The 25,087-nt window shown below is 31.5% G+C and overlaps 2 protein-coding genes and 1 long non-coding RNA gene across 12 annotated transcripts; 1 reads left to right on the forward strand and 2 right to left on the reverse strand.

Moving 5' to 3' along the window:
* Positions 1-2,644: 2,644 nt before the first annotated feature.
* LOC146955067 (exostosin family protein) lies at positions 2,645-9,793 on the reverse strand. 2 transcript variants are annotated; one of them, XM_085719836.1, is made up of 15 exons: positions 9,658-9,793; positions 8,961-9,385; positions 8,744-8,837; positions 7,739-7,925; positions 7,390-7,645; positions 6,363-6,578; positions 6,180-6,266; positions 5,953-6,087; positions 5,380-5,493; positions 4,891-5,138; positions 4,715-4,795; positions 4,263-4,494; positions 3,831-3,929; positions 3,539-3,724; positions 2,645-3,016 (listed from the first exon to the last, which is right to left on the reverse strand). In XM_085719836.1, the coding sequence occupies exons 2-15, from the start codon at positions 9,318-9,320 to the stop codon at positions 2,918-2,920; spliced, it is 2,394 nt and encodes a 797-aa protein (XP_085575962.1). In that variant the 5' UTR covers positions 9,321-9,385; positions 9,658-9,793; the 3' UTR covers positions 2,645-2,917. The 2 variants fall into 2 exon arrangements, with proteins under 2 accessions (XP_085575962.1, XP_085575970.1); XM_085719844.1 differs by having other exon boundaries at positions 9,581-9,793.
* Positions 9,794-11,048: 1,255 nt separating this feature from the next.
* LOC146955068 (uncharacterized) lies at positions 11,049-17,323 on the reverse strand. Of its 9 annotated transcripts, none has more exons than XR_015016073.1 (9): positions 16,924-17,323; positions 16,225-16,302; positions 15,823-15,889; positions 14,491-14,650; positions 13,543-13,645; positions 13,383-13,431; positions 13,249-13,299; positions 12,504-12,585; positions 11,049-11,381 (listed from the first exon to the last, which is right to left on the reverse strand). XR_015016073.1 is itself a non-coding variant. In XM_085719847.1 (9 exons), the coding sequence occupies exons 4-9, from the start codon at positions 14,583-14,585 to the stop codon at positions 11,336-11,338; spliced, it is 399 nt and encodes a 132-aa protein (XP_085575973.1). In that variant the 5' UTR covers positions 14,586-14,650; positions 15,823-15,889; positions 16,225-16,302; positions 16,924-17,323; the 3' UTR covers positions 11,104-11,335. The 9 variants fall into 9 exon arrangements, 4 of the variants coding, with proteins under 4 accessions (XP_085575974.1, XP_085575973.1, XP_085575972.1 ...); XM_085719847.1 differs by having other exon boundaries at positions 11,104-11,381; positions 12,517-12,571; XR_015016078.1 differs by lacking the exon at positions 16,225-16,302 and having other exon boundaries at positions 12,517-12,585.
* Positions 14,526-17,611, forward strand: LOC146955069 (uncharacterized). Its single transcript, XR_015016080.1, has 2 exons — positions 14,526-14,665; positions 16,948-17,611. It is a non-coding gene; the product is annotated as an uncharacterized LOC146955069 (long non-coding RNA).
* The last annotated feature ends 7,476 nt before the right edge of the window (positions 17,612-25,087 follow it).

Below are 25,087 nucleotides of genomic sequence, written 5' to 3' on the forward strand. Positions count from 1 at the left end.
CTCTAGGGCTTTGTTTGCGAGTTTTGAGGGGAAGGAAAGGAAAGGCTAAGGAGGGGAAGGGAAGGAAAGGGAGGGAAGGGAGAAAGGAGGGAAAACCTTCCCCTTGTTTGGGAGTTAAAGAAACCAACTAGAAAAGGGGATGGAGGGCTTATGTGATAATTTTACTATTTTACCATTTTTTTTCCTCTTAAAATCAATACATTATGTTATACTTTTTAATTTATCTTGTAAATTATAATTGGAATTTTGAATTATTATGAGGAAAAAATTGTCAATTTGTATGTTTAACCCCCAAAACCCCCCAATTTGGGGAACATTAAAATTGGACAAATGAAGCCCTTCAAAACCCCCCAAAACCTTTCCCTTGTTTTTTTAAAACTCCCAAACAAAGGTTTACCTCTCCACAAGCCTTTCATTTCCCTCCCCTCCCCTCCAAAACCCAACTCGCAAACAAAGCCTAATCGCAAATTGTTGCGTGGATTAAAAACCTAATCGCACAATCGCTGTATCGCACAATTAAAAGAACCTCACTCTCTGTATCGCTGTATCGCTCAATCGCTGACCATATGTGAATTATAATAATAATAATAATAATAATAATAATAATAATAATAATAATAATAATAATAATAATAATAATAATAATAATAATAATAATAATAATAATAATAATAATAATAATAATAATGAAGCAGAGTTAAATACAAAGCTAGGTTTTAAGTTTTTTTCATTTTTTTTTAATTACAAAAGTATCTATAGGAGTCACTTAAGGATTTCGTTAAAATGCGTATCAATTAGTTTTCTGCAACTATTTCTTAGCAATTAACCGATCTCACGAATAAAATAAAAAATGTACATAAAAGTTGGTCTCACCCTTTCAAAATCATGTGATTGGTAAATTTTTTTTTTTTTGAGGGTGATATTCTTTTATTTTTATTTATTTACTTTTTAATGCACATATTAAATTACATAGATATTATTCCTTCAAAAAAAAATTACATAGATATTATGTGTGCTTACAAGTAAGATTCATTTAAAAATCATTCCTTGTTTACTACTACTACCATGGATTGCTCTAACTAATCCATTTCTTTTCTTAATTTTAACTATTTGTTTATTTTTATTTTTATTTTTCAGTTTAGATAAATGCAATACTTGATTTTGCTCTGATGCAACTGTTCAAGATCAGATGCTATTGTTCGTCATCAGTAGTATTTGTCCTATCTCAACATCGACCGTAATTTCCTTGATTAATTAGGTGAGATCACAATGTTTCTGTTGCCATTGTTGTTAAAGAGTGTGACATCGGTTGAGAGATAACATAAGTGTTTATAATTGGGGTAATCCTCACCTCATAAGTCGTCGGTTTTGTAAAGTTGTGTTATGTTCAAGCACTATTTACAAGAATTGTCCCATTTTTTCTGTCACCATTTGCATCCATTGGGATTTTGAAGTTTGTTGCTTATGTGGTTATGTCCTTAAAGGGTTTTTGGTTAGAAATTTCATTTATCTTCTTCTTTTGTGTTAACTGATCCTTGATGGGATTGTATTTGGAATTATGATAATTTTTTTGGATACATGCTTTGTTGGTTATGTTTGGTCTCTTCATTATCTAACTCTTCCTTGTAAGTTTTGTGCTTTGACTCGTGTTCATGCTTTTCCACTGTTTAACGATGAACCTTTTGAATTTTTTTTCAGCTATCCTTGATGGCACTTCCACGAACTTCCCATGACAATAGATTATTGAAGCCATTGCATATTATTTGCTTCAATAGAAATAAGAGAACTTGATTTAAAAGATAAGTGGATACACACGAGGAAGAAGAAGATGATTTGAAGAACAAATGAATGAAACAAATGGAAAACATGACATGGAGTAACATAACTTGAAGAAAGCACAAATGGAGAAACATGACATTAAGAACAAATGGAGAAACAAAGAAATGAGACGAGACCAGATTACTCAAATAGAGGAGAATTAAGTGATGTTAACCTTAGCTAGAATGCATGGTATAGAGGTAAATTGTGTCACAAGAATCTGGTTGTGTGACAGGAAAACATGTGAAATATAGCTCATGAAATTGAATGAAAATGGTCAAATGTTGAGGTGGGCTTTGAATTCTCACGTTCGAGGACAAATTCAGCTATCGTATTGCATAGAATTCAATACAATAAGTTACGAATCTTTTGCTAGTTACAAATTCTAGTACAGTTTTTTTTTTTTTTTGACAGAAAATTCTAGTACAGTTATTTATCTTACTTATTTACTTTCTTACAGCTATTGTATTGCATAGAATTCCATTGCTTTGAATTCTCACTTTCATACAGAAAGCTCTAAATTGTTTCCATTAACTTATACTTTGAATATGACCACAAATATATTTTGGCCAATGCTACTTCCCTCCGTTTTTCTAATGTTACCTCCACACTCAACAGATTAGAAGACTCTTCTATATCATTTTTCTTGTCATCTAATTCGAAATGAAAAATATTGACACATGCTTTGAAGTCCAGTAACTATTTTCTTTTTAAAAGGAAAACGAATAATTCACCCTCTGGAAACTAATTTTGAAAAATCCAAATTCATTGTTTTCGAACTTCAATTAAAAACATAATCAAGGGAACAATTCAAATAGGATGCAGATTATTCAGAAGCTATTTCCTCTTTTATTATTTTCTTTATCGCATTATAAATATTAATTAATTAAATATGTTGAAAAATAAATAAACGCTATGCATCAAACCGTGCACATACACTAGTTATTTTACAATTCCACGGTGTGACAGCCTATGAGACAGACTCAAGATACACTTATACATACACACATTTTATGTGAGGGAAAAAAATCATGTATATCACTGGTTGAATGATTTCCTGCAGTGGAGATAGTATCATATTTTAGGAACTTGACCTTCCTCAGATGGTGTTAACCACACACTGGTTAGGTAATCCAAACTTCTTGTTGTGCCCAATTTGTTTCCTCCAAGGGTCATTATGTAACTTGTAGTGCAAAACCTTGTTGAATACAAAAACTATGGTCAAAAAGTGATATAGAGACAACACACCAATAAATTGCATAGTATATTAACTTCTACTTTGCACATAATGTTAATGACAAAGCATCATGCTTCTGTTCCACCATAATGGAGCTTTTGAAAAGCATAATTTGTTAAAAGGTTCTGTTAGCTTGACTTCAGAAGAGTTGTTTCTACATTTATTTTTTTGAAGAAGCTAAACTAGTCCACCCAAATTGGCACTGAGAAGAATCAAACCTGAGACCTTGAGGAGGAGCACACTCCCAAGTCTCAAGCCAATACTACCAGGTCAACCCAAGTGGGTTGAGTTGTTTCTACATTGAAAACAATATTGATTTTTTCTCTTTTTTCAGCCTCTAGGGAGGGAGAATTCAATCAGCATTTTGTGCAATCAATTTGAATTTTTTGTGCTTCTGACTTCATTTTCTCTATATGTCTACAAGTTCTGGCATGTAGTTGCACCATCGATTCTAGAATAGTTTTGACAAAGGAAAATAAATACCTGTATTAAAGTGGTGGTGACATCATCCTCTGTCAATTTTAAAAATTCAACTGCCCAATCATCAACATGTCCAAAAGCAGCTTTTTGCCTTTCAGCTTCAAGCAAAATAGAATCACGATACAAGAATCTTTGCCAGATTTTCTGAACATTTGCTAAATTCAAATTGATTTCTGTTTCATTGAACCCCTGCATATCACCAACCATTCATACAATAACTATATGCAAAGGCTCTGGATTTACACTGTATGAAATCAACTATGCAATGCATAAAAAAGGGGGGCGAAATGAATACCCGAAGAATCTTTATCATGTTTGGAATTTCATCTTCTGGTATTCGAACAGCAAAGCTATCATAGTTGAGTACATTTTCGTATGGTAAGAAAATCCCATCCTACAGAACAAGGAAACAAAACAGAAAAAGTTCTATAATTACCATCATTGATGATTTCAGTTCAGTCATTTAGTAACTGACTATCAACATGAAGAAGATAGTTTCAATTAGCCTCTTTCATCACTATACCAATGCTCATGAATCATTTTTAGAGTACTAATGATAAGTGAAGCCACAAAACTCTGAAGATGAATCACAAATTATATCAAATTTCTTTATTTTACAGAGCTTGTTCGCTAGATAAAAAAGATAGCTAGAAACACAATTAATAAAGAGCTTACAAAGCCATCTTTTAAATTAATTCCTGGGGAAAAAAAAAGCACAACCTATTACCTGAATGACCACAGGGATGCATCCTTGTAAAACACTGTCTTCCATGCGTCCACTCCAACCATCTCCAGGAAGCACCCCACAGAAAACAGAGCTTGCTATATCTGCATGATAGTTATCAGAACGTAGTGGGGTCACAATGACATCTTCTGCATGTTGTTTCCCTAGTTTTCCATCCTTATTGGGGCTTGAGCCAAACTCTGCTGCTAACTTCTGTCTTATACCCATACTATACCTGCATCATATTTTAAACTGGGTCTTCTATAAAATTACAAAAATATATCAAAACATGAAGTAACCTATGTTAACAAACAATATACCTAATAATGTTTGTTCATACAAATCTTCGGGCGACAGTATGTCAAGGTTACTAACTAGAGACAATGTGAACATACTTTGAACAGAAAATCTGTCTCATAAACAAACTAGAAAGTGCAGTTTTCTAGTAAACTTACGAGTCTTCTGGTCTCCCATTTGGGTAAGCTGGTCCCAAATTCCCGTTGAAGAAAAACAGTGTCTTCCGCTTTTCACGGGGCCTGAAAACAAATCAAACCATGGTTACATTATTCAATTTCAAGAACTGTATAAATAGAACAGTAGCTTCAAGCATGACCAGGAAAAGCAACTATACCAAGCCCAAAATTTTGAAGTCAACACGTTTGCATCAGGAACTTTCCAAGCAGGAAGCACGAGATCTTTGTCAGGGTCAAAGCATGGATGAATGCCTCTTCTGTGAGTTGAAATCTTATCCCAGTTATCAGCCCAATAAGCTGTGGTTGAATGGTTATGTTTTGCATTCGTGTTTCCCCAGTGCACTAACATCATGCTGTTCCATATTTCCTTAGGGGCATAACAAGCACCTTCATCCCATGAAAAAAACTGCCTTCAGAGACAAAAATGGAGCAATTAGCGCTTGCTTCTTACAAGGGAATACAATAAGCATTACTCCCTCCGGAATGAAATATAAGCAAAAATGGTAGTTGAAAGGTCAATGTATGTGGTTAAAAATTTAGTATACATACATCAACTTTTCAACACCCTTTTTGCTTATAATTCATTCTGAAGGGAGTACTTAGAAAAAATCTCAAGCCATAGAATAAACGATTCCCCTGGCACATACCCAGATGTGGTCCCTTCCTGATGAGCGATTCCAGTAAGGATACTGCTCAAGAATGTGATAGTGTGCGTTCTGATAATATTCCAAAGTAAGTGAGCTCCTCAACCCATGATGCCTCTGAACTTGTTCAAGAAAAGGTGAGAAACATTAATATAAAACATGGAATATGTAGCCAACACTACGTAGATGTATCCAATTACATATTCCAAAAGATCTACGATCCAAGAGTAACATAATCTGAGCATTTATGAAAATAAAGAACAAACAAGTAACAAATGACTGGAAGTACTTTTATAAATCCATCCAAAAAGAGGAAAAGAAACATGGAACTAATGTTTAGTTTGTTTCCATTTTTAAATTTTTTAAATTATTACTTACGCACATCAACATAAAGTAAATCCATGTACATCATAAATTCAACATTAGTAAGGATTTCATCCAACTAATCATAGATTTTGTAATTCAGAAACATCTGAAAGCGCTGCTAACATGCACAAGCATGAAACACTAAATCACTGATGCAGTCTACCTATAGATAATTCATATGCAGTAAATATAGCAGTTAATAAAATATACCTCCATACTCAAGTGAGGAGCATCATCAGCACGAGTTATGATGCATGAATCAAGAACAGGAACAAAGAAAAAATCTGCTTCTTCACCATTTAGAGTTCGATGAGGACTAGCTAACAAACTCTCATAAATTGCCATCTGCAGAGTTGCAGGCCCGCGGCATAAATATATTGCAAAAGAAATAAAATTTTACTAGCTGAAATGCTCGTGAAATAAAATTCATGGAATACCTGAGCTCCATACAGGTGCTCTGTCCATACTGTTGCATTATTGCCATCATAAATTCTATTTACACACTCTAACTTGAAATGGCGTCCCTAAATAACAAAAAAGAATAAATAAATTTAAAATAGAAAAACATCAAAAATTTCTCGAGCTGTAATCAAGAGAGTTAACGCTTAGATTATCCTCACCTCCAGTAGTAGGCTGTTGTACTCAGACGGCAAATCGTAAATATATATAAGAGGCCTTTTCTTTGCCACCACAGCATTAAGATTGATTAATTTTTCACTAACATGAATATTGTCAGGGACATCAACCCGAGCAGGACGGAGCCAACTAGGCCAGTCTCTTATAGAAGATATCACAGATGGAGTACTGCAATCTGCTCCATACCAGCCATTATCACACTGAAAATAAACCTTTATTCAATTTATCTATTGATAATGGATGGAAATGAACAGCGTCACACTGAAAATACACAACATTAAGCTTATCTACAGCAATCGAATAGAAATAAAATACGATTTATATTGCACAAAATGTGAGTAGTTTCATTCTATCCTACTACTGCTTTCCTTGAGAAACTTATCTATATGATTTAAAGGAATTCCTGGTTGTGTTATGGTTTGTAATGTTGTGTTTTGTGTACTTGCTGTTTCTGTGTTGTATTATTATTGGTCGAATCCTTCTATATGCTGACGGTCCTATATTTATTTTCAGTTGTCCCAGTTAAAGAATCTTAAAATTGGGGACTCATGCAACTTCTTTTAAACTGTTGAAATTTTAGATTCTATATTAGGTTTTAAAATTTTATTATTAAGTATTCTTCAAAAAAAAAATATTATTATTAAGTAAACTTTTAGGAGTTGATAAGTTTACATGAAGCATTAATAATTTCTAATTGAAACATTATCTCTCTTCCAGGGTTATTCTCCTACATCTTCAGGTTATTTGATTACAAAATAATGATTGTAGTCAGCATCAATATTTAAAGGGGTGAGACTTTTTCATGATGAATGTACCTAAAAACTTGAAGTAAAACAACAAAAAAAAAAAACAAAACTGCATCAAACAAGTTTTAGTAGTAGTTTGTTTACTACAAACCAGCCAATCCTATGGCTGCAAAGGAAAATAATAAATGGCTAAAAAATAACTTCTTCAAGTAAAAATAATTGAAACGCCAAAGATAGGTACCATATTATTAAACAAAAGAATCACCTGGCAAAATCCACCACGACAATGGCCATGTCCGGAGCACTGATTAATGCAAACAGATTCAACCGGCACTTCACAAAATCGGCCCCAAAGACCGTCATATTTGCAATCACATTCCTCTTTGAATTTTATCTTTCCAGCGTATGCTTCAGCTGGGTCTACATTACACCAACCTTGTATACTACTATTAGTTGTGTACACATCCTGATCAACTATTGTCCAATTCACTATTTTTGGAGCACCGGGTTCAGAAGGTGGACTGAAACAGATTTAAGGTGTGTGACTTGAATTGTAAATGGAGAAACAAAAACTAGTGAAAGAAACAGAATACAAGTAATTCAAGTTTACATACTTAAATTGAAACCCACATGTCTCTGCCAGTGGTCGAGATGGATATTTTGTTCCTTCTCCACAGAAGCACATTGCCCTTGTTTTGTCGCAGTTGGCTGGGCAAATTGATACAACCCATCGCCCAAATGGCTCCTCTGGTGATCCTGGGAAGTTGCATTCTAACTCCAGTCTGTCGGTGCATCCATCTCCTGTCACGTCAGAAAATAGTACGATTTTTCAAACCAAATAACAAATTATGTTTTGGTGCAATCATCAAACATATTCCAAAAATGGTAGCATAGCAACAATTTATAAATAAATATGTTTGTGTACAAAAAAAAAAAAAATCTGCTCAGTATATAAGCAAAGCTGATATGCCCTGCAAGATTCAGGGAATTCAGAATTATGAAAACAGAAACGCCTGAAATACCAAAATAAATTAAGACTGTTTTCATTTCTGATTTACGAACTCTCTTTTTGTTCTTTCATCCCGACTTCCTTTGTAACATAACAAAAGAAAAGGTCCTATGGATATGTAGAATTATATTTAGAATCCATTCCCCTTTATTCAGCACTAGAAGAATCTTACATCTAAATGTGTCAGGGTTTCACAAAGATAAAAATAGTAGTACGATCCCCAAAAAAAAAAAAGTTACATGTCAGCCATTAGTTGGTGGAATAAATATTACAGGAAATATATCAAACAAAAACACGAAAGCTAGTTATCTAACAAAAACTCTTCATCTGAGAAAATGATTTTAGGCATGTTTGGGACTAATAAAAAGTATGTGCGTCCTTAACATGGTGATTATGTCTGATTTACTAGTTACCACAGAATGTGCATGAATATCAATGTTCTAATAAACTCTACATTCTGATCATCACTGTCTTAAGAGAGTTGATAAACGATATGAGAAAGCTAGAACTACAAGTTTAACAAAATGAGTAATCTTCTCCTATATGCAGCTGCTGATCAAACATTCGTTATGTACCATGTATATAAATTGAAATAAGTTACAGAACTAACCAGCATAACCATGAAAACAGCGGCATTGTCCCAACTCTCGATTACAAACGCCCTGGCCACTGCAGTCGTTTTTGCAGTCATTTCCGCCTACTATCTGTAACCAATCATATTATTAAGCCGAAATTTATTACTTTTGGTAACCAGATATCAACTCAATGCCAATAACAATTAACAACCATATAAACTTCAGCTTAAATTAACAAAAAAGAGTGGCAACCTCAGAAATGTTGACTTCTTTTGTAATGGAGTCGCAACCTGCAAGCCACCGACCAATCTCAGCCTTCCACGGTGCACCCTTATACGCAACCGAATCATGCGAGTCAGCTAAGAACTGATGCTTCAAATCAACTGCAGGCTCATCCCATTCCCAACCACGCTTACTTATCAATTCTGCCGATGCATTAGTTGATATACACGAATCGGAAGCTAGATTGAAATAGTTTAAAGAAGGCGTCAAAGGGAACAAAAACAAATGAACTACAGAAACCAATGCTAGAGCGGATGCAATTGTTGCGGCAAGAGACCAAGAACACCTCCAGGTTTTCATGGAGAACGAATCTAACAGGTCTCTTGCCATTCCCCCGAATCGAAACACTACAAAACAAAGTTGTCTAGTTCATTAATCTCTCTTGACATCATAACCTGAAACAACATCAATAACAAAATTAATCATAATCATAGAGGCATATTTTCATTGAATTATTAGTTGTGTCAGCGTGTCAGTGTCAGTGTTTGTGTCATGTCCAGTGTCTGTTCTCGAGAGCTTATCTACTTACATTTTGGTAAAGAAATAGATAAAGCAAATTAAGAATAAGAAGAAAGAGTCTAAAAACAAACCTATTTAAGTAATGAATGAAGTTGAATAAAGAAAGAATTTATAACGTGAGTTCTGACAATGACAAAGTGTTACTCACCTTTCTTCACGGATCTGAATTGAAAACAGAGAATCTCAGCAATGTTGAAGAAGAATGAGAAGATATTATGAATTGAGAAGAAGAAGAAGAAGAAGGGTCGTTTTCGAATGCAGGCTCTAAAGGGTAGGGTGGTGATGATTTTGGTCAATAGTGAACAAGAGTTCAATTATTATTTTAAGGGGTCCCACTCACCAGAATGTAACTATGTAACATTCTCATTATTGAATTTAGCTTTCATTCATTCGTTGAAGGGAGTATTTATTTAAGGGTTAAATATGTTTTTGGTCCCTATAAATATGTCAACTTTTCGTTTTAGTCCCTCTAAAATTTTCCTTCAACTTTTAGTCCCTATAAAATTTTCAATCACTACTTTTGGTCCCTATTTTTAATTTAATTTTTGTATTTTTTAATGAAATTGTGCAGAAATGTATTAAATATTCTAAAAAAAATTCCTAAAAAAAATTAGAATTTTTTAACAAAACACAAATTAAATATGAATTTTTAACCTTAAAACATATAAAAATTCATATTAAATTCATGTTTTGTTAAAAAATTCTGAATTTTTTTTGGAGTGATTCTTATAATATTTTGAATTTTTCTGAATTTTTTTATTAAATAATATGAATTCTACATATGAGTTTACTTTAAAAGAGGGACCAAAAGTGAAGATTGAAAATTTTATAGGGACTAAAAGTTGAAGGAAAATTTTAGAGGGACTAAAACGAAAAGTTGACATATTTATAGGGACCAAAAACATATTTAACCCTTTATTTAATGGGAAATGTTAACCAGTGCCCCCGGGGCACTGGTTAAGGATGCTAAAAGAAGAAATTCTAAGTCAAAAAAGATACTTTTTAAGTTTTTAATGCATTGATTGCACAACTATCAATGCAAATATTACTATCTTTGCTTCCTTAACCAGTGCCCCGGGGGCACTGGTTAACATGACCCTTATTTAATATATTTTTTTTGGTATAAAGGGAAAAACATTGAAGAAGTTGAATTTGTTGGGGCTTTCTATTTTCGTTTATGTAACGTGGTGTCCAAATCAAAACACCTATTAATACACTTAAAAGTTTCACACTGTTGAACCAAAATCAAGAACCATAGAATAAAGTTGATTATAATAATTAGAAAAGTTTTTAGTAGGGAGTGACCCACTTAGTGTGGGTTGTAATTAGGTTCATCTAGGTAATGACATCATTAGGGTGAGCAATTAATGCTGACGTGAGTAGTTGTTGGGTGGGTTATGGACTAATTTGATTTTTTTTGCCTAGGTGAGATGTTTTACAGCACACATTTAATTCAGTTTTAATTTTTTTTAATAGTTTAATGGGCATAAGAAAGTCAAAAAGCCTATTAGACTACACATCCAATTTTAACAATTGAACTTATAGAAACGCCACCCAATAAAGCAAAAATAAATAAATAATTTATACACTATACACTATGAAGACAAGTGTTGAAAGTCTTGTCTTATTTGAATTTATTTTTCCATATATATAATGTCTTTGTTGCAGGGTCATCCCTTTTTATTTCCTTCCACCTCTATATTGCTTTGTCATTGAAACTTCATCACTTTGCCCATAATCTAAGTGTTCTACACGTTCAATTTCCCATTTCCTTCCACATGTTTAGGTCCAGATTTTGATGGTTCAAGAATATTCAACCTTTATCCTTATATTCTCCAATGACATCTCATTTGTTCTTTTATTTTGTATTCCCTGTTGCAGAATATTTGAAGATAAAATTATTAGAAAAACTATTACATCAGAAAGGTGATGAATGAGAAACAGCAAATATGAAGGAACACGAGATAAATTGTGTACTACTACTCCAAATCATAGTGGTTGACCTCTTCATTTTTTGCTTTTCAGTTATACAAAGGTGATATACATCCTTTTATGGCTTTCAATAACTTTTTGCAGATGGAACTATGTTTAAAGTACACTAATAAAGCTAATGACAGTTGTAACTATGTTGGCAAGTGTCTAATAAATTATAAGAGACTATGTCCTTGGGGACAAAATTGTGTTCATTATTCATAATATAATTTGAGGAAAACATATCTGCATTTTGTCTAAACTTTTTTTTTAAATAATATACTTTAGTTTAAAGTTTTCCCTGTCCATTCACCATTGTGATGCTCATAAGTTACATCTAAACTTTCTTTATAAAATTTCTAAACTGTGGTTTGCCTGAATTTATAAATTCATACTCCTGATGAAGTGTATAGCAAGGCTTTAATTTCATGTATGCAAGGTATTAATAAAATTTCTGCTATACATCATTTTATGGTGTTTAAAACATAAAAAGTGTTCTTTTCACTAAATCATACGAAACTTAAACTGAAATTCAAACTCAAGAAATTAAAGTTTAAAACTAAAGTTATAGTTATACTCCAAGAAATCCCGATGCAGAGTTTGATTTTTTTTTCACTAAATCAAACAAAAGTTACACTCAAACTCAAGAAATTATCATGTAAAGCTGGAAATGTCAACTTTTTATCAGTTTACCACTAATTACATAACTAAATTTTTGAGCCAGGCATAACCAAATACACTCAAATTCTAATTTGGATAAATGCAGTTTCAAATTAAATTATTGAAAGAACACGAAGCTCTATTAATAGACTAAACTAAGGAGGATTATAGAAATTCCAACAGTTTTGTAGTTAAGCATTAAGCTAATAACAGACATGGCAAAAGCTAACGTATTTATAAAAGATGAAAAATACCACTCCTATCTCTATTCCAACTTATGCATATGATAAGTTAACCAATTTGGAACATGATTTCATCAGGTGCATAAACATTTAGAATTGAAGCTCAAGGCAAAATACTTACAATCAGTACTTACGAAGACACCTGAAGCACTTGCCGAATACCAGTCTTCCACATCTGTGTAAAACATTCTAAGGCAATCCTCCTTGATTTCAAAGAAACAAAAAGCATCATGAAGACATAATTGAAGAACACAAGAAAGGAAACAAAAAGACTAGCTTCAATGCAAGTAAGAAAGTAACTCAAATTTTCTTTTAATCGCCAATTTCTCACTTATCAGCGCCCACTACAAATGATAGGGTTTTTAGTAGTTGATGTTTTATTAGAATCATGATTGATTATTGTAGAAATATAGATTTTAAATCTCATAAATTTGCAAAATTTAGAGAGATTATTGTAGAACACCAAATGACCAAACAAAGTAAATCCAAAATCATATCTCATAAGCTAACAATTTAAAGGGGAAGAAATCAATGTATTCATATCAAGTTAGCAACAGTAACATAACACTATCACAAGGAAAACACACTCCTAACTCCACTTATTTCATATTTTGCAATGCTTAAAACATATTACTACAAATTGAACACTCTGCAATTCTTCATAATCTCTCCATAAAAAATTAGGACTTTAGGATTTCAAGTGAATATGACACTTTGAATAGTCATGTAGGAAGTCAGTAGCAAACTAAAATTTGATATCACTGCTTTTTCTTACTAATAATAATTTCAATTTTTTTCCTTTATATTATATATATTGCATGTTGAATAACCCAATCATACTCATAGATTGAAAGACATTATTTCACCTTTTTTCCTTTTTATTATATATTGCCCTTCCTTCCTCCACGTGTGCAATCCTACCAAAAACAAAATGAAAGTTAGTAAGTTTTATCACTGAACCAAGTTTGTGTTAACATAGCAATAAGATACTATGATTTACCCAAGCTTGGAGAGCTTTTGATGAGCCTCAACGTAATCAGCAAAGAAATCTTCATCATGCAATCATTGACAAATGAGAATCATAAGATTAACATATCATTAGAAATAATAATTTCTTAGGGACAAATATATCATAGAAAAGATTGTGGGAATACACATACCGCAACATATTTCTCAACCAGAGTGCGGGATACAGGGTCAGTCACAAGTGCAGTATCACTTAGAAACTGAAGAAGGCCTTCTTTCACACCACTCAACAACTCCCTGATCATTCATGAACAACTCAATAAAAAGAATTTAAAACTGGAAAAAAAAGGGATACATGGGTGAGAGATAAGATTTTAAATAGACCCACTTGAACTATGAGGTGTCAAAATGAGAGTTTTAGAAGTCCGTGTATGTCTATGTATAAAGTCGATAACAAACCAAAATTTGACATCATTACTTTTTCTTACTAATAATAATAATAGCCACCTTTTTTCCTTTCTACTATATATTGCAGTGTTGCATAACCCATTGATTAAGGCATTTAATGTTTTAGATTGAAAGACATGATTTAGTGTATAGCCTATTCTCATACATGACTGTGCTTTGCATGAGAAAGGTGATGAATGAGAAACAACAAATATGAAGGAATGTAGGAGAAATTGTGTACTGCAGCAAACCATTGTGTTTGACCTCTTCATTTTTTGCCTTTCAGTTATACAAAGATATTCCTTATATTTCTAATCCTTTTGTGGTTTTCATTATTTTTTAACATCCTCTTAATTTTTGTTGATGAAATCCTTTATAATGAAAGCAGATGATATACTTGGGGGTTATTAGAAAAGCTATTGCAAGATAAAGGTGATTAAAGGGAAACAACAAATGGGAAAGAATAGGAGAGATTGTTCACTACTGCCAACTGCAATATTTAACCCCTACATTCTTTTATATGCAAAGGTGTTCATCAAATTTCTGCTATACACCATTCCAAGGTATTTATTAAATCATATATAAAGTTGGATTTTTTCACTAAATCATACACAACTTAGACTGAAATTCAAACTCAAGAAATTAAAAGTTTAAAGTTTAATTTTTTTTATCTATAAATTGTTAAAGTTTAATACCTGCAGTTAGTCTCTAATGTTGAAAGCGATTTTTCTGCTGTGGTTAGTCTCTGATGTTGAAGGCGATTTTTTCTGATGAAAGGACAATACAACATCTACCATCACACGAAAGGGATGAGCCTTGATCGGCACGGAATTGAAATTAAGACACCGTCCACAACTACAACAGAAAAAGGTTAATAATTTTATATTACTAAAGGTTCTTAAATCTTCACTATAGGAACTTCAAATTAGAAACACATTCATGCTCCCAATCAACAATAATTATACATTCAGAAATTCAAATGTTTTTGGGATGAAACCATGAAATGGATAAAGTAAGCACATGACAACGACTTACAAAATTCAATTTTGTGAAGAAACATAAGAAAGTGAAAAAAATTCAAAGAAGCTTCTCATGGCTACTAATGATAGGTCATTAATAACTTAGTTATTGTATTTAGTTATATTTATGAAAAATAGGGTTGATCATTAAAGCAAGTAAATTTAAATGCCATGTGTTAAAAATGTGGACCTGCAATTTATGTATACCAGAATATCCCTCAAAAAAATGTATACCAGAATACCATTGTTAATAAAAAACACCAGTTTGCCAAATTGTAAATATTATTTTTTTTAATACGGTTAATAAAAGATAATTATTTTTTAACATAACCAAATCATTTAATGCGGTAACATCACTTCAAAAATTAAAATGAAACATAAAATACGCTCAGTGGGATTCGAAGAGAGCAGCTAGGGAAATAAGCTATGCGTGCTTTGTAAAAGTAAGTTTCATCACCTTAATTTTAAAGTTCTTTTTTCTTAAGATACCATCAACTCTAATTAATACTACAAGTACATAAAGCAAGTACTTAAAACAAGTTGAGGAGATAGACCTTTCTTAGGCATGTACCAAGGCAATGCAATGGACTTCCATGGTAGTGTCAAAAGGAGTTTAGACAGTATAAAACATTTCAACCTAAGATTCTACATGATTATTTTCGTATTTAAATAGTAGAAAGTAGTTTGGAAATCAATAAAAATTATCCTTTTTAAAAATGAGATCTAATTTGAGCATCATGAAATATAAAAAAGAAGTCCAATACACAAAATGGCCCTTTTGGATTTTAATAGAGAGTAAAAGTAGTGTTCAAAACAGGAATTGGCAATTTATAACTAATTTATTCAAAACTCATGGCATGATAATTTGTTGAGTATAAAATTTAACATTGATTGCATAACTAACTCTTTAAATCAAACATAACCAAATGCTATCATTTCCTGAAAGAAAAAAAAAACAGAACAATTTGGGTTATGGTTTCTATAAACAAACAAGAGTGGAAAACGTACCATGGATGCAATAGAAACATGTTTGACAATGGCTTGAAGCTCCGGGGATGTAACCCATACACCATAGCTGAAATGGAAGAAAAAATGCCATCTTTGCATGGGAAATAACAACAATGAACAACATGCTCATATTATCTATTTCAGCTACTTTGAAAAGATCAACAAGTTTCCTTAAGTTATTTGTAGATGAAAAAAATATGTCAATTTCTTGATGGATAAGTATTAAGTGATTTAAGAGAAATAATTCAAATATGTCAATTTCACTGAAGTGGCATCCTTCTTTGAACATGTTCACTCAAACTATTACATTTTGTCTTTTTAAATCTTTTTAGCAAGAGTTAGTTATACTTATCTTACAAGAAAAAAATAAAAAGAGGTAATAGATAGAAGAGGAAAATCCACATGTTTTTGTTTCATCATTTCAATCCTTGAATAACAATTGCTTCTTCTAGCCCTCTAAACTCAAAATCATATGCATTGCTAGCAAACAGACAAATAAACAAAAACATATTAGATATAAAAAAGAAAACAGTGATGTATTATAGATGGTTGATAAAGAGTAGCTAATCCTATGATGAATTCCATTCGGGACGTGATTACTTGAATGTCCTAATTAGAAATCTTATTTATAATTACAACCTTTTTACTTTATGTTCTTCACAAGGTACAAAAGTTATCCAAATTACAACATTCTTACTACAATGCTAATTAGCATTTTGTTCCATCATATCTATGACTTTTTATTTTATATTTGAATTTGGAAGCTTCTAACAAAAACAATAATAAATAAAACGTATTTTAAAAATGACTACTTTTTTACAATGAAATAAATAAAATGGTAAAAAAAAAAAATATACAGATTTGGACCAAAAATCCCCTTGAAGACAATAAATCAAAAAACATTTTAAAAAAAATACACAAAATGGGAAAGGAACACCCTCAAAATAAGACTTTATATTTGCTTTAAACCATTTTTTCTCTGCATGATGAATATGATGAAAAAAATTATAGATCCACAAACATAGTGAAAAAGAACCACAAAACCTCAAACAACATGGCTTTATATTTGATGTCAACAACTTAACCCATTTTTTTCCTTACCGACATCTGCATGCAATGTCGAAGGTCACAGTCAGTGGAACGAGTACGGCAGTGGAGACTTCCGGTACGGTGGTCACCGGTAATGATACCCATGTCGTGAAATAAAATAGTTAGCAGAGAGCTCATATGATGAGGATCACAGGTCCAATAATCAACTCTGCTGAAAATAGCTTGGAGGCTGTCAGAAATGGAGTTTTCGACGACGACGACGAAGGTTCTGAACTACGCTATTTTGGAAAACAAATGGTATAGAAGTATAGATCACGAAGAGAGAAGGATGATGGTGTTAATCTTGCAGCCAAATGAAGCTTTAGAGCGACAAAGAAGGTCATAAAAGAGTGTGGCGGCTACAGTATGAAGCAGGAAGAACAGAGAGTATGCGTTTTCTTTTCACGAAAATGGGATAACATAGAAAGTGGGTTACAGGAATATACACGTGGGAAAAGGAAAATGGATAGCGTTGGATTGGACTTGGCCCAATTCAGAATAATTCAAAAGAGGTGTAAACCTAAAACAGCAGTGCAAATAGTAATATGTCTAAAATTTCATTTTTATTAATTTTTTTGGTAGAATAATTTGTATTAAATTTAGGATTAAATAAAGTTTTCGTACCTATAAATGTAACATATTTTGATTTTACTCCTTATAAAATAAAATGAGGTGTTTTCATCCTCACAAATTTTTTTTATTTTGTTTTTGGTGTATAACGAAAAAAAATTGACGTGTTCTTGACATTTTTTTAACATAATATTAACATACAAAAATTGAACATAAAAGACTCCTAATCTTGACATTCATATTAACAAAAATTGGTCATTAAGGACCAAAAACAAAATAAAAAAAATTGGGTTAATAGGTCTTTACCCTCATACAGTTTTGTAGTTAAGCATTAAGCTAATAGCAGACTTGGCAAAAGCAGCATATTTATAAATGATGAAAAATACCATTCCTATCTCTATTTTAATTATCATCATATTTTTATTATATGCTCTAACACACCAAAAGTTATTTTTATTATATGCTCTAACACGTCATATTTTTATTTGGATATGAGTTTTGGTTTTTCCCGATTTAAAAACATGGCTACAAGACAGGTTACATGGATATAGTACCCACCCCGAACCCTTACCTGAATCCATCTCCGAATGTTAAAAATTACTTTATTCATCTTTTTATATAGAGAAAAACACAAATCTTAAACCATTTCACTAAGTCACTAAGAAAGTTAATATGTGTTTGTACTCACTCGAGTTCTCTCTCTTCTTTCATATCTCACACTTTCAGTCTCTCTCTTTCCTCATTACAACATTGCTCTAGGGCTTGAAAAACTTCTTTTTGTATTTTAAAAAAAAAAATGATTCGCTTTGGGCACGGGAATGAGGCGGGGATACCCGAACCTGCTAGAGACAGAGATGAAATTCCACTTCTCATCCCCGTTGGATATGAATGGGGTAACATGTAAGTATATGATAATCGAAGACGGGGATGGGAAAGGTAAAATCCGTCCCCACCTTGCCCCATTGCCATGCCTCATGGTAATTTGGAGTCGGATTGTGAAGCAAATATAGTTTGACCAAAAATTATTTTATCCAATAATCAAACTCGGGTTCTCTCGGACAATTCGTAATTTAGTGAAGCTCATTAATCACTTAAGTCCGGTTAATTTAGTTTTTGTAGCTCATTTTTTAACCGAAATTTTTATTTTTTACAATACAAAAAAAAAATTAATAATAATTTTTGTTTTTAGTTGTGTTAAAGCATGTAATGTTTTTAATTGAATGTTTATTCTACGTTGAACGTAGGTTTTGGATGTCATTATTATTTTTTTGGTATGATGTTTGTAATTTGTATTTCTATTTCAAATTTCCAGTTGTTTTTTTTGTTTTTGTATTTAACATATAATTTATTTTTCACCTTATATATGAACTATTTTCTCTTTTTACATAGGTTTTGGATGTCATTATTTTATTTTCTCTTTTTTGTTTCTATTTTCTCTTTCTATTTCAACTGAGAGGCTTATAGCAACAAAGGGAGGCCACGAAGGAAGAAGTGTGGCTGCTAGGGTTTGAAGGAGTGAGGAGAGATGAATAAATCAGTTAATGGTAAAAAAAAAACCTTGAATGGGTGAAAATCTTTCTTTAAAAAAATAAATAATAAAATGGGTGAAATTTTATTAGAAAAGTGAGAGGTGCTGAGTGTCTATGGAAGTCTCGAGAACAAGGGGAAAAAAAGTATCTTTGATTGGCTACAATGTTTTGTTTATATCATTATTATCACTATAATATTTTTATTATTTATAATCGTCATTTTCCCATGTTTATAGGTCTGAGCACGGGTCTAGATAATACCCGTAAATTTAAATGAGTATGGACACGGGTAAGGGTACTATATTGTCCAGTCCCGCAATCCCGCATATACATATTTATATAATATCATAAATAATTTATTTACTTTTGGTGTATGATTAATTTATTTATTTAGCTATTTAGGCCAACATCTAAACCTAAACCAAAAAACTACTTAATACAGTAACAACTTCATCATGCCGATGTACAATTTTTTAGGGATATTTTGGATGTTTTTTATTTGACTAAATACTACGATTCGTAACATTTTGAGTTAATTTTAAAAAATTTGTACCATAGTTTTATTTCAATTGTGATGTTTTTATCGTCTTTTCATATTTGAAGTGTTTGGTAATGGGTGTGGGTATGGACACTTAGGTACCTAGGGTATGAGGAATGATGCTAAAGTTGTTGCCCACAACGGTACGGGTACGGGTATTTTTTACAAATGCGGTTATGGGGAAGGGCATTGTAGTACCCTATCAATCGACATCCCTACATGTTTTTGTTGAAAAAAATCATTATAAAAATGTTTTTTCAAAAATCACTATAATGATGCGTATATAAATAAAATGGAAACGATGTATTATAAGATATGTACCAAAAAAAAAATATATCTAAAATAAATAAATAAATACTTTTGATTCATAAGTGTAGTTCAATTTGCAATTATCAGAGATATTATGTGCAGAGTCTTAGGTTGGAGCACTGATTCCTCACTTCTCCACGCGTGATGTGTGTGAATCCAGCCACTAAACTGCTCGACCAAAAAATAATAATTTAACCCTTCAATTCTAAAAAACGGTGTCCACTAATTCAGAGTTTGACTAAAAGGTAATTAAAGTTCAATTATAAAAAGATGGCTACTAAGGAAGGTTTTATCTTTTGTCAAAAAAAAAAGGAAGGTTTTATATAAAAATAAATAAAATTAGGAGTTAATTGTTGGTAAATTTTAGAATTGCCTACATGAAAAGCTAATTTTGGAAACGATATTAGTATGTCATGGGAGATTTTCTAATTCAAAAATATTTAACTAAGTGTTTGTTTGGTTAAGTGTTTTATGTTGTTAAAGAATGTTACGGAAAAATGGAAGGGACACACAACAAGAGAGAGGAAAAAAATCTCATTTGATGGTTTTTTTTGTTATTTTTTTTGCTATTGTGTTGGATTATAATGTTTCTTTACATACAATTAGAAGGATAATTTAATCATTACACATTTAAAATTAATTTTGATTCAAACTATACAAACACTAAAATTAATTTTAATTTTTTTACTATTGTGTTGGATTAGAATGGTTTTGTCTTTTTATGCATCCACTTGCTATATCTTCCCCCAGTTCAATATAATTTGGACCCATGCAAAAATTGGTCCAACGTGGACCAATTTTTCCCACCCTTTGATTAGATGGTTCCACAAATCTTATCATAGTCCACCAACACTAAATCAAACCTACATCACTTCACCTCTCTTTATGTTCCTCATTAATTATATAGTATATATAGACATAATTATATTTTTTATTTGTAATTTATTTACATGCTTTATATTTAACTTATTACAATTTATAGTTTCTTTATCTATATCTAATGAAATTTTATGTTTATAAATAAATATGTTTAGTTCCTATAAAATCATGACATTTTTAAGTTTACTCTGGAATTTTAAACTGTTGCGTGACTATTCATTTGTTTACTAACAAATCTGCGTGGTATGGTATTCTCCTAATATAATTATTGGTATGCTTTTTTACTTTTATAATTGAAACTATGGTTCCCTTACTAAATTAGTTACAAATCAATCAATGTATGGTAACTGATTTGTTCGGTGAGGAATTGATGGAGGCAACGGTGGTGGAGAGTCTTTACGGTGGAATGGAATGTGCATGCAGGCACGTTAGCACTCTGACGCTCAAGTCAGTAGAGAAACAAATAAAATTAATAACTTTTTTCCTTCACAAATTAATAATAACTTAAAAGGCCTCATTTTGGATTTCGCCCTGAGCCTCAATATGTGTTGGGCCGGTCCTGGTCTTAGTCTGGTGGACGTTTAGTCCACGTGTCATCAATGAATTGGCCTTCCGACCGATCCAAAATAGTAACATTTGTTTTCTATGTACTGTTGTGAATTGTTGTAACTTTTGCTTTTAACTTCGTCTCAAACATTTGGTGGTTTATATTTTTCGATGCAATTTGAAGTCTATTTTGGTTATATTGGATTGTATTTTGCTGATTTTATTTTCATCCCAATCATCTTTATGACAATTAATTTTCTTAGCTAAACCGTCGAAATCCGTTGTTTGTTGTTGGGTTTGCTTTGCACATGTGCGTGAGATACATGGCTTGAATTTGGACTATATTTTATTTTCGGAGACAATATATTAGTTTTAGAATTTTAGTTTTAGATTGTTTTTGTCGTGTGAGTATTGAATTAATGGTTGGATGGTTGGATGATGCGGTGCTGGGATTAATTTAAAGTCAACCAAATGAAATTTTTTAACCGTGCGACGCACGGGTTAGGTCACTAGTATTCATACATCATTGCTTGCCCTGCCGGCAATCAACCGTCATCATCTCAACTTATACTTGCTAAATGTCTAAATTCATAGTTTAAGTTGTGGAATATTTAAGCTGTTATTTATTGTTTAGCCAACTTTGTTAAGAAGTGTTTATGAAACATTTAATATTGAGGTGGTTGGTCAAAAAATATTACTTACTCAAAAAATTTCTTCTTTTTTTTGAATTCAATATTAATTTTAAAGATATATATATTTTATCAACAATGTTATAAATTAAATAATCGATCAATTAAATTTCTTCTTTTTTTTGAATTCAATATTAATTTTAAAGATATATATATTTTATCAACAATGTTATAAATTAAATAATCGATCAATTTTGTTTAAAATTAAGGTTGAGTAATACATCTATGAACCTTAGTTTAAGAGCGGTGGATATTTGAACATCTGAACTTATTATCAAACGTTCACGTAAACTCTTTTTAAATGAGTTTCATAACAATATAATCATGATGCAGATATTTTATGACTTAAATGATCAATTTGTAACGAAAAGAAATTAAATGACTGATTTGTTATAAACATCAAACTCAAATGATTGTGGATGGTATTTGACCAATTTTTTAATCAACATGTAATACTACCTTTTATCAATATTTTATGAGTTAATTAGTATACTTTGTGTCGATGTACGGTTATTTTACACGTGCATTCAATCATGTGCATGTGCTATCGCATCAATTAACAAATATGACAACTCATGTGATTTCATATTTATTAATTGACGTAACAATACATCAATTGTTGCATGTGTAAAGTAATTCTACACTAACAAAGTATATTAATTAAATTTTGAAATTATATATATACACCAAGATATGACAAAATTTTGCATATGAATTCAATGATATGTTGTCACATAAGTTAATAAGGTATCACAAGTCGTGTATTTTTAATTTATTAAATGATGTAGCAATACATCACTCAATGCAAGTATAAAATAATCTTACACTAACAGAGTATACTAATCAAATTATATTTTATACAAACATTTTAGGGTTTGCGGTGCAGTTTGGTTCGGTTTTAAGGCTAAAAGTCATCTAAACTGCAGGATACAAAAGCATGTGGTTTGGTTTGGTTCAGTTGACTTTTAAAATAAAATCAGAATCAAACCAAACCAAACCAAACTAATGCGGTTTGGTTTGGATCGGTTGGTGCGGTTTTTACGATACAACAAAAAAAATTTCCAACATTTAAAGCAAGTTAAAAATATATTTTCAACAATGTTTTAGATTTCATTAACCGGGTAGGGTTCTTCTGATGAAAATTGTTTTTCTGACATTCATAACTTCACAATGACACAAGAAAATTATGAATGTCAGAAAAGCAATTTTCTCTTCTGATAAAGTAAAATAATTGGGCCAACAACTAACCTCTACGGCCCATTACTGATTCTAGTCCTTTTAGTTTATTTTTTAATGAAAAATCAGCGTTCAATCCATTCTTGGGCAAAAGAAAATAGCATTATTCTTTGAAAATTTTTCTTTTTTTGAAGGACTTGATAATTTTTCTTGTTTTCCTTCAGAAAAAATAATTTTTCTTGTCTATTAGCTTTTAAATATTTTTTTTAAGGAAGATTTTAAATATTTAAAAACTTCTTTCAAAAAAATTATTTTAAAACTTAAAAACTTTGAAACGAAAAAGTTATAAAATTGTTTCATATTTTACGCAATAAAAATTTTAGTAGTGTAAGATATTTTTTTTTGAAGGAATAGTAATGTAAGATATGAATACTATAAAATTTATACATTAATTTTTTTAGGGAAAATTTATACCCTAATGTATTATTTAAAATAAAACAAAACATTTAATTAAAACCGGTTCAACCCCGGTCCTACTTGGTTGAACCTTTAAATCCTAAACTTATAGGTACACCGGTTTAATGGCCGATCTGGTTTTGATTACCTTGCTCTCAAGGGTTGTATTTATAACTCTCTATGGGTCTGATTTATGTTTACTTAGGCAGCAAGTAAATAGGGGTAGATAGGTATTTAGGCGGCTTTATAGAGGCTTCTACAAGTAATTAAGGCGACGCCCTGGGGAGGGCGCGCCTTGGGCCTCAGGACCTTTCTGGAGGGCGCTGAGTCCTCTGAGAGGGTCTAAAAGCCCTTCTGGAGGTCCTTTAGGTCCTTAGGAATATATTGACGGTCCACTTTCACATAATTTAATTTATGACTTTGATTCTATATTCATTTTTGTTGATGCAAACTAATGTTTTTAATTTGCTTTTTTGAGATTTTGCATGTCGACCACTCTCAATCATCACTTAGTTTGATTGTTTCTAGGACTTTAAATGTAACTCTAAAATTAATAATATAGCCACTTTGACACTTACATACGAAACTCAACAAAACCCCGTACATCGTACGAGTTCGAGTCTAGTTTATTTATAAAAGGCTAAACTGCACTTTTCGCCCCCTAAGTTTCAAAATGTTGCGATTTTGGTCCTCCATTAAAAAATGAAAAATCTGCCCCCTATCTTTAGGGAAATATGCTCTTTTGACCCTCTAACTTTATGGAAATATGCTCTTTTAACCTTCTATTTTTAAGGAAATAAGTTATTTTGACCCTTTATCCTTACAAAAAGTTGCAATTTTGGCCTTCTGTTTTGGGACACGTGGCGTCTTTTCATTAGTTTTGCAACGTTTTGTAAAATTAAGAGATAACATTTTCATTTTTTAATAGAGGGCTAAAATCACAACATTTTAAAACTTAGAGGGCGAAAAATGCAGATTAGCCTTTATAAAATTAAATTACATAATTTTGTCTAACCTGTTAAACCGATGAACATGTAATAGGGTGAAATGAATTGATGACATGGCACAATATAAATATAAAAGCCAGAGGCGAGTGCCCAAGCAAGTGTATTTAGCATTTCCCCTGATTAAATAAAACAAGGTTAAATATGTTTTTGGTCCCTATAAATATACCAACTTTTCATTTTAATCACTCTAAAATTTTCTTCAACATTTAGTCCCTATAAAATTTTTAATCACTACTTTTGGTCCCTATTTTTAAGTCAAGTTTTGTATTTTTTTAATGAAATTCTACAGAAATGTGTAATTATCGTAAAAAAATTCCAAAAAAATTAATTTTTTTTAACAAAACATAAATTAAATATGAATTTTTAACCGTCAAAAATAAAAAAAAATCATATTAAATTCATGTTTTGTTAAAAAATTCTAATTATTTTTGAATTTTTTTTTTATAATATTGTGAATTTTTTCTGCAAAATTTTATT

This window comes from Medicago sativa, chromosome 1, assembly GCF_051527215.1.
Source record: "Medicago sativa cultivar Bolivia chromosome 1, Bolivia_mono, whole genome shotgun sequence".
In the NCBI taxonomy this organism is placed as follows: Eukaryota; Viridiplantae; Streptophyta; class Magnoliopsida; order Fabales; family Fabaceae; genus Medicago; species Medicago sativa.

Excerpts from the sequence above, each read along its gene's own strand:
- LOC146955067 (XM_085719836.1), bottom strand. The coding sequence starts at position 9,320 with ATGGCAAGAGACCTGTTAGATTCGTTCTCCATGAAAACCTGGAGGTGT. Across the intron at positions 6,579-7,389 it reads GTCGTGGTGGATTTTGCCAG|TGTGATAATGGCTGGTATGG; the intron begins GTGATTCTTTTG and ends GTTTATTTTCAG. Across the intron at positions 6,088-6,179 it reads AGCACCTGTATGGAGCTCAG|ATGGCAATTTATGAGAGTTT; the intron begins GTATTCCATGAA and ends GCAACTCTGCAG.
- LOC146955068 (XM_085719846.1), bottom strand. The coding sequence starts at position 14,585 with ATGTTGTATTGTCCTTTCATCAGAAAAAATCGCCTTCAACATCAGAGA. Across the intron at positions 13,300-13,382 it reads CAAAAGCTCTCCAAGCTTGG|GATTGCACACGTGGAGGAAG; the intron begins GTAAATCATAGT and ends TGTTTTTGGTAG. Across the intron at positions 12,572-13,248 it reads TATAATAAAAAGGAAAAAAG|AATGTTTTACACAGATGTGG; the intron begins GTGAAATAATGT and ends GGATTGCCTTAG.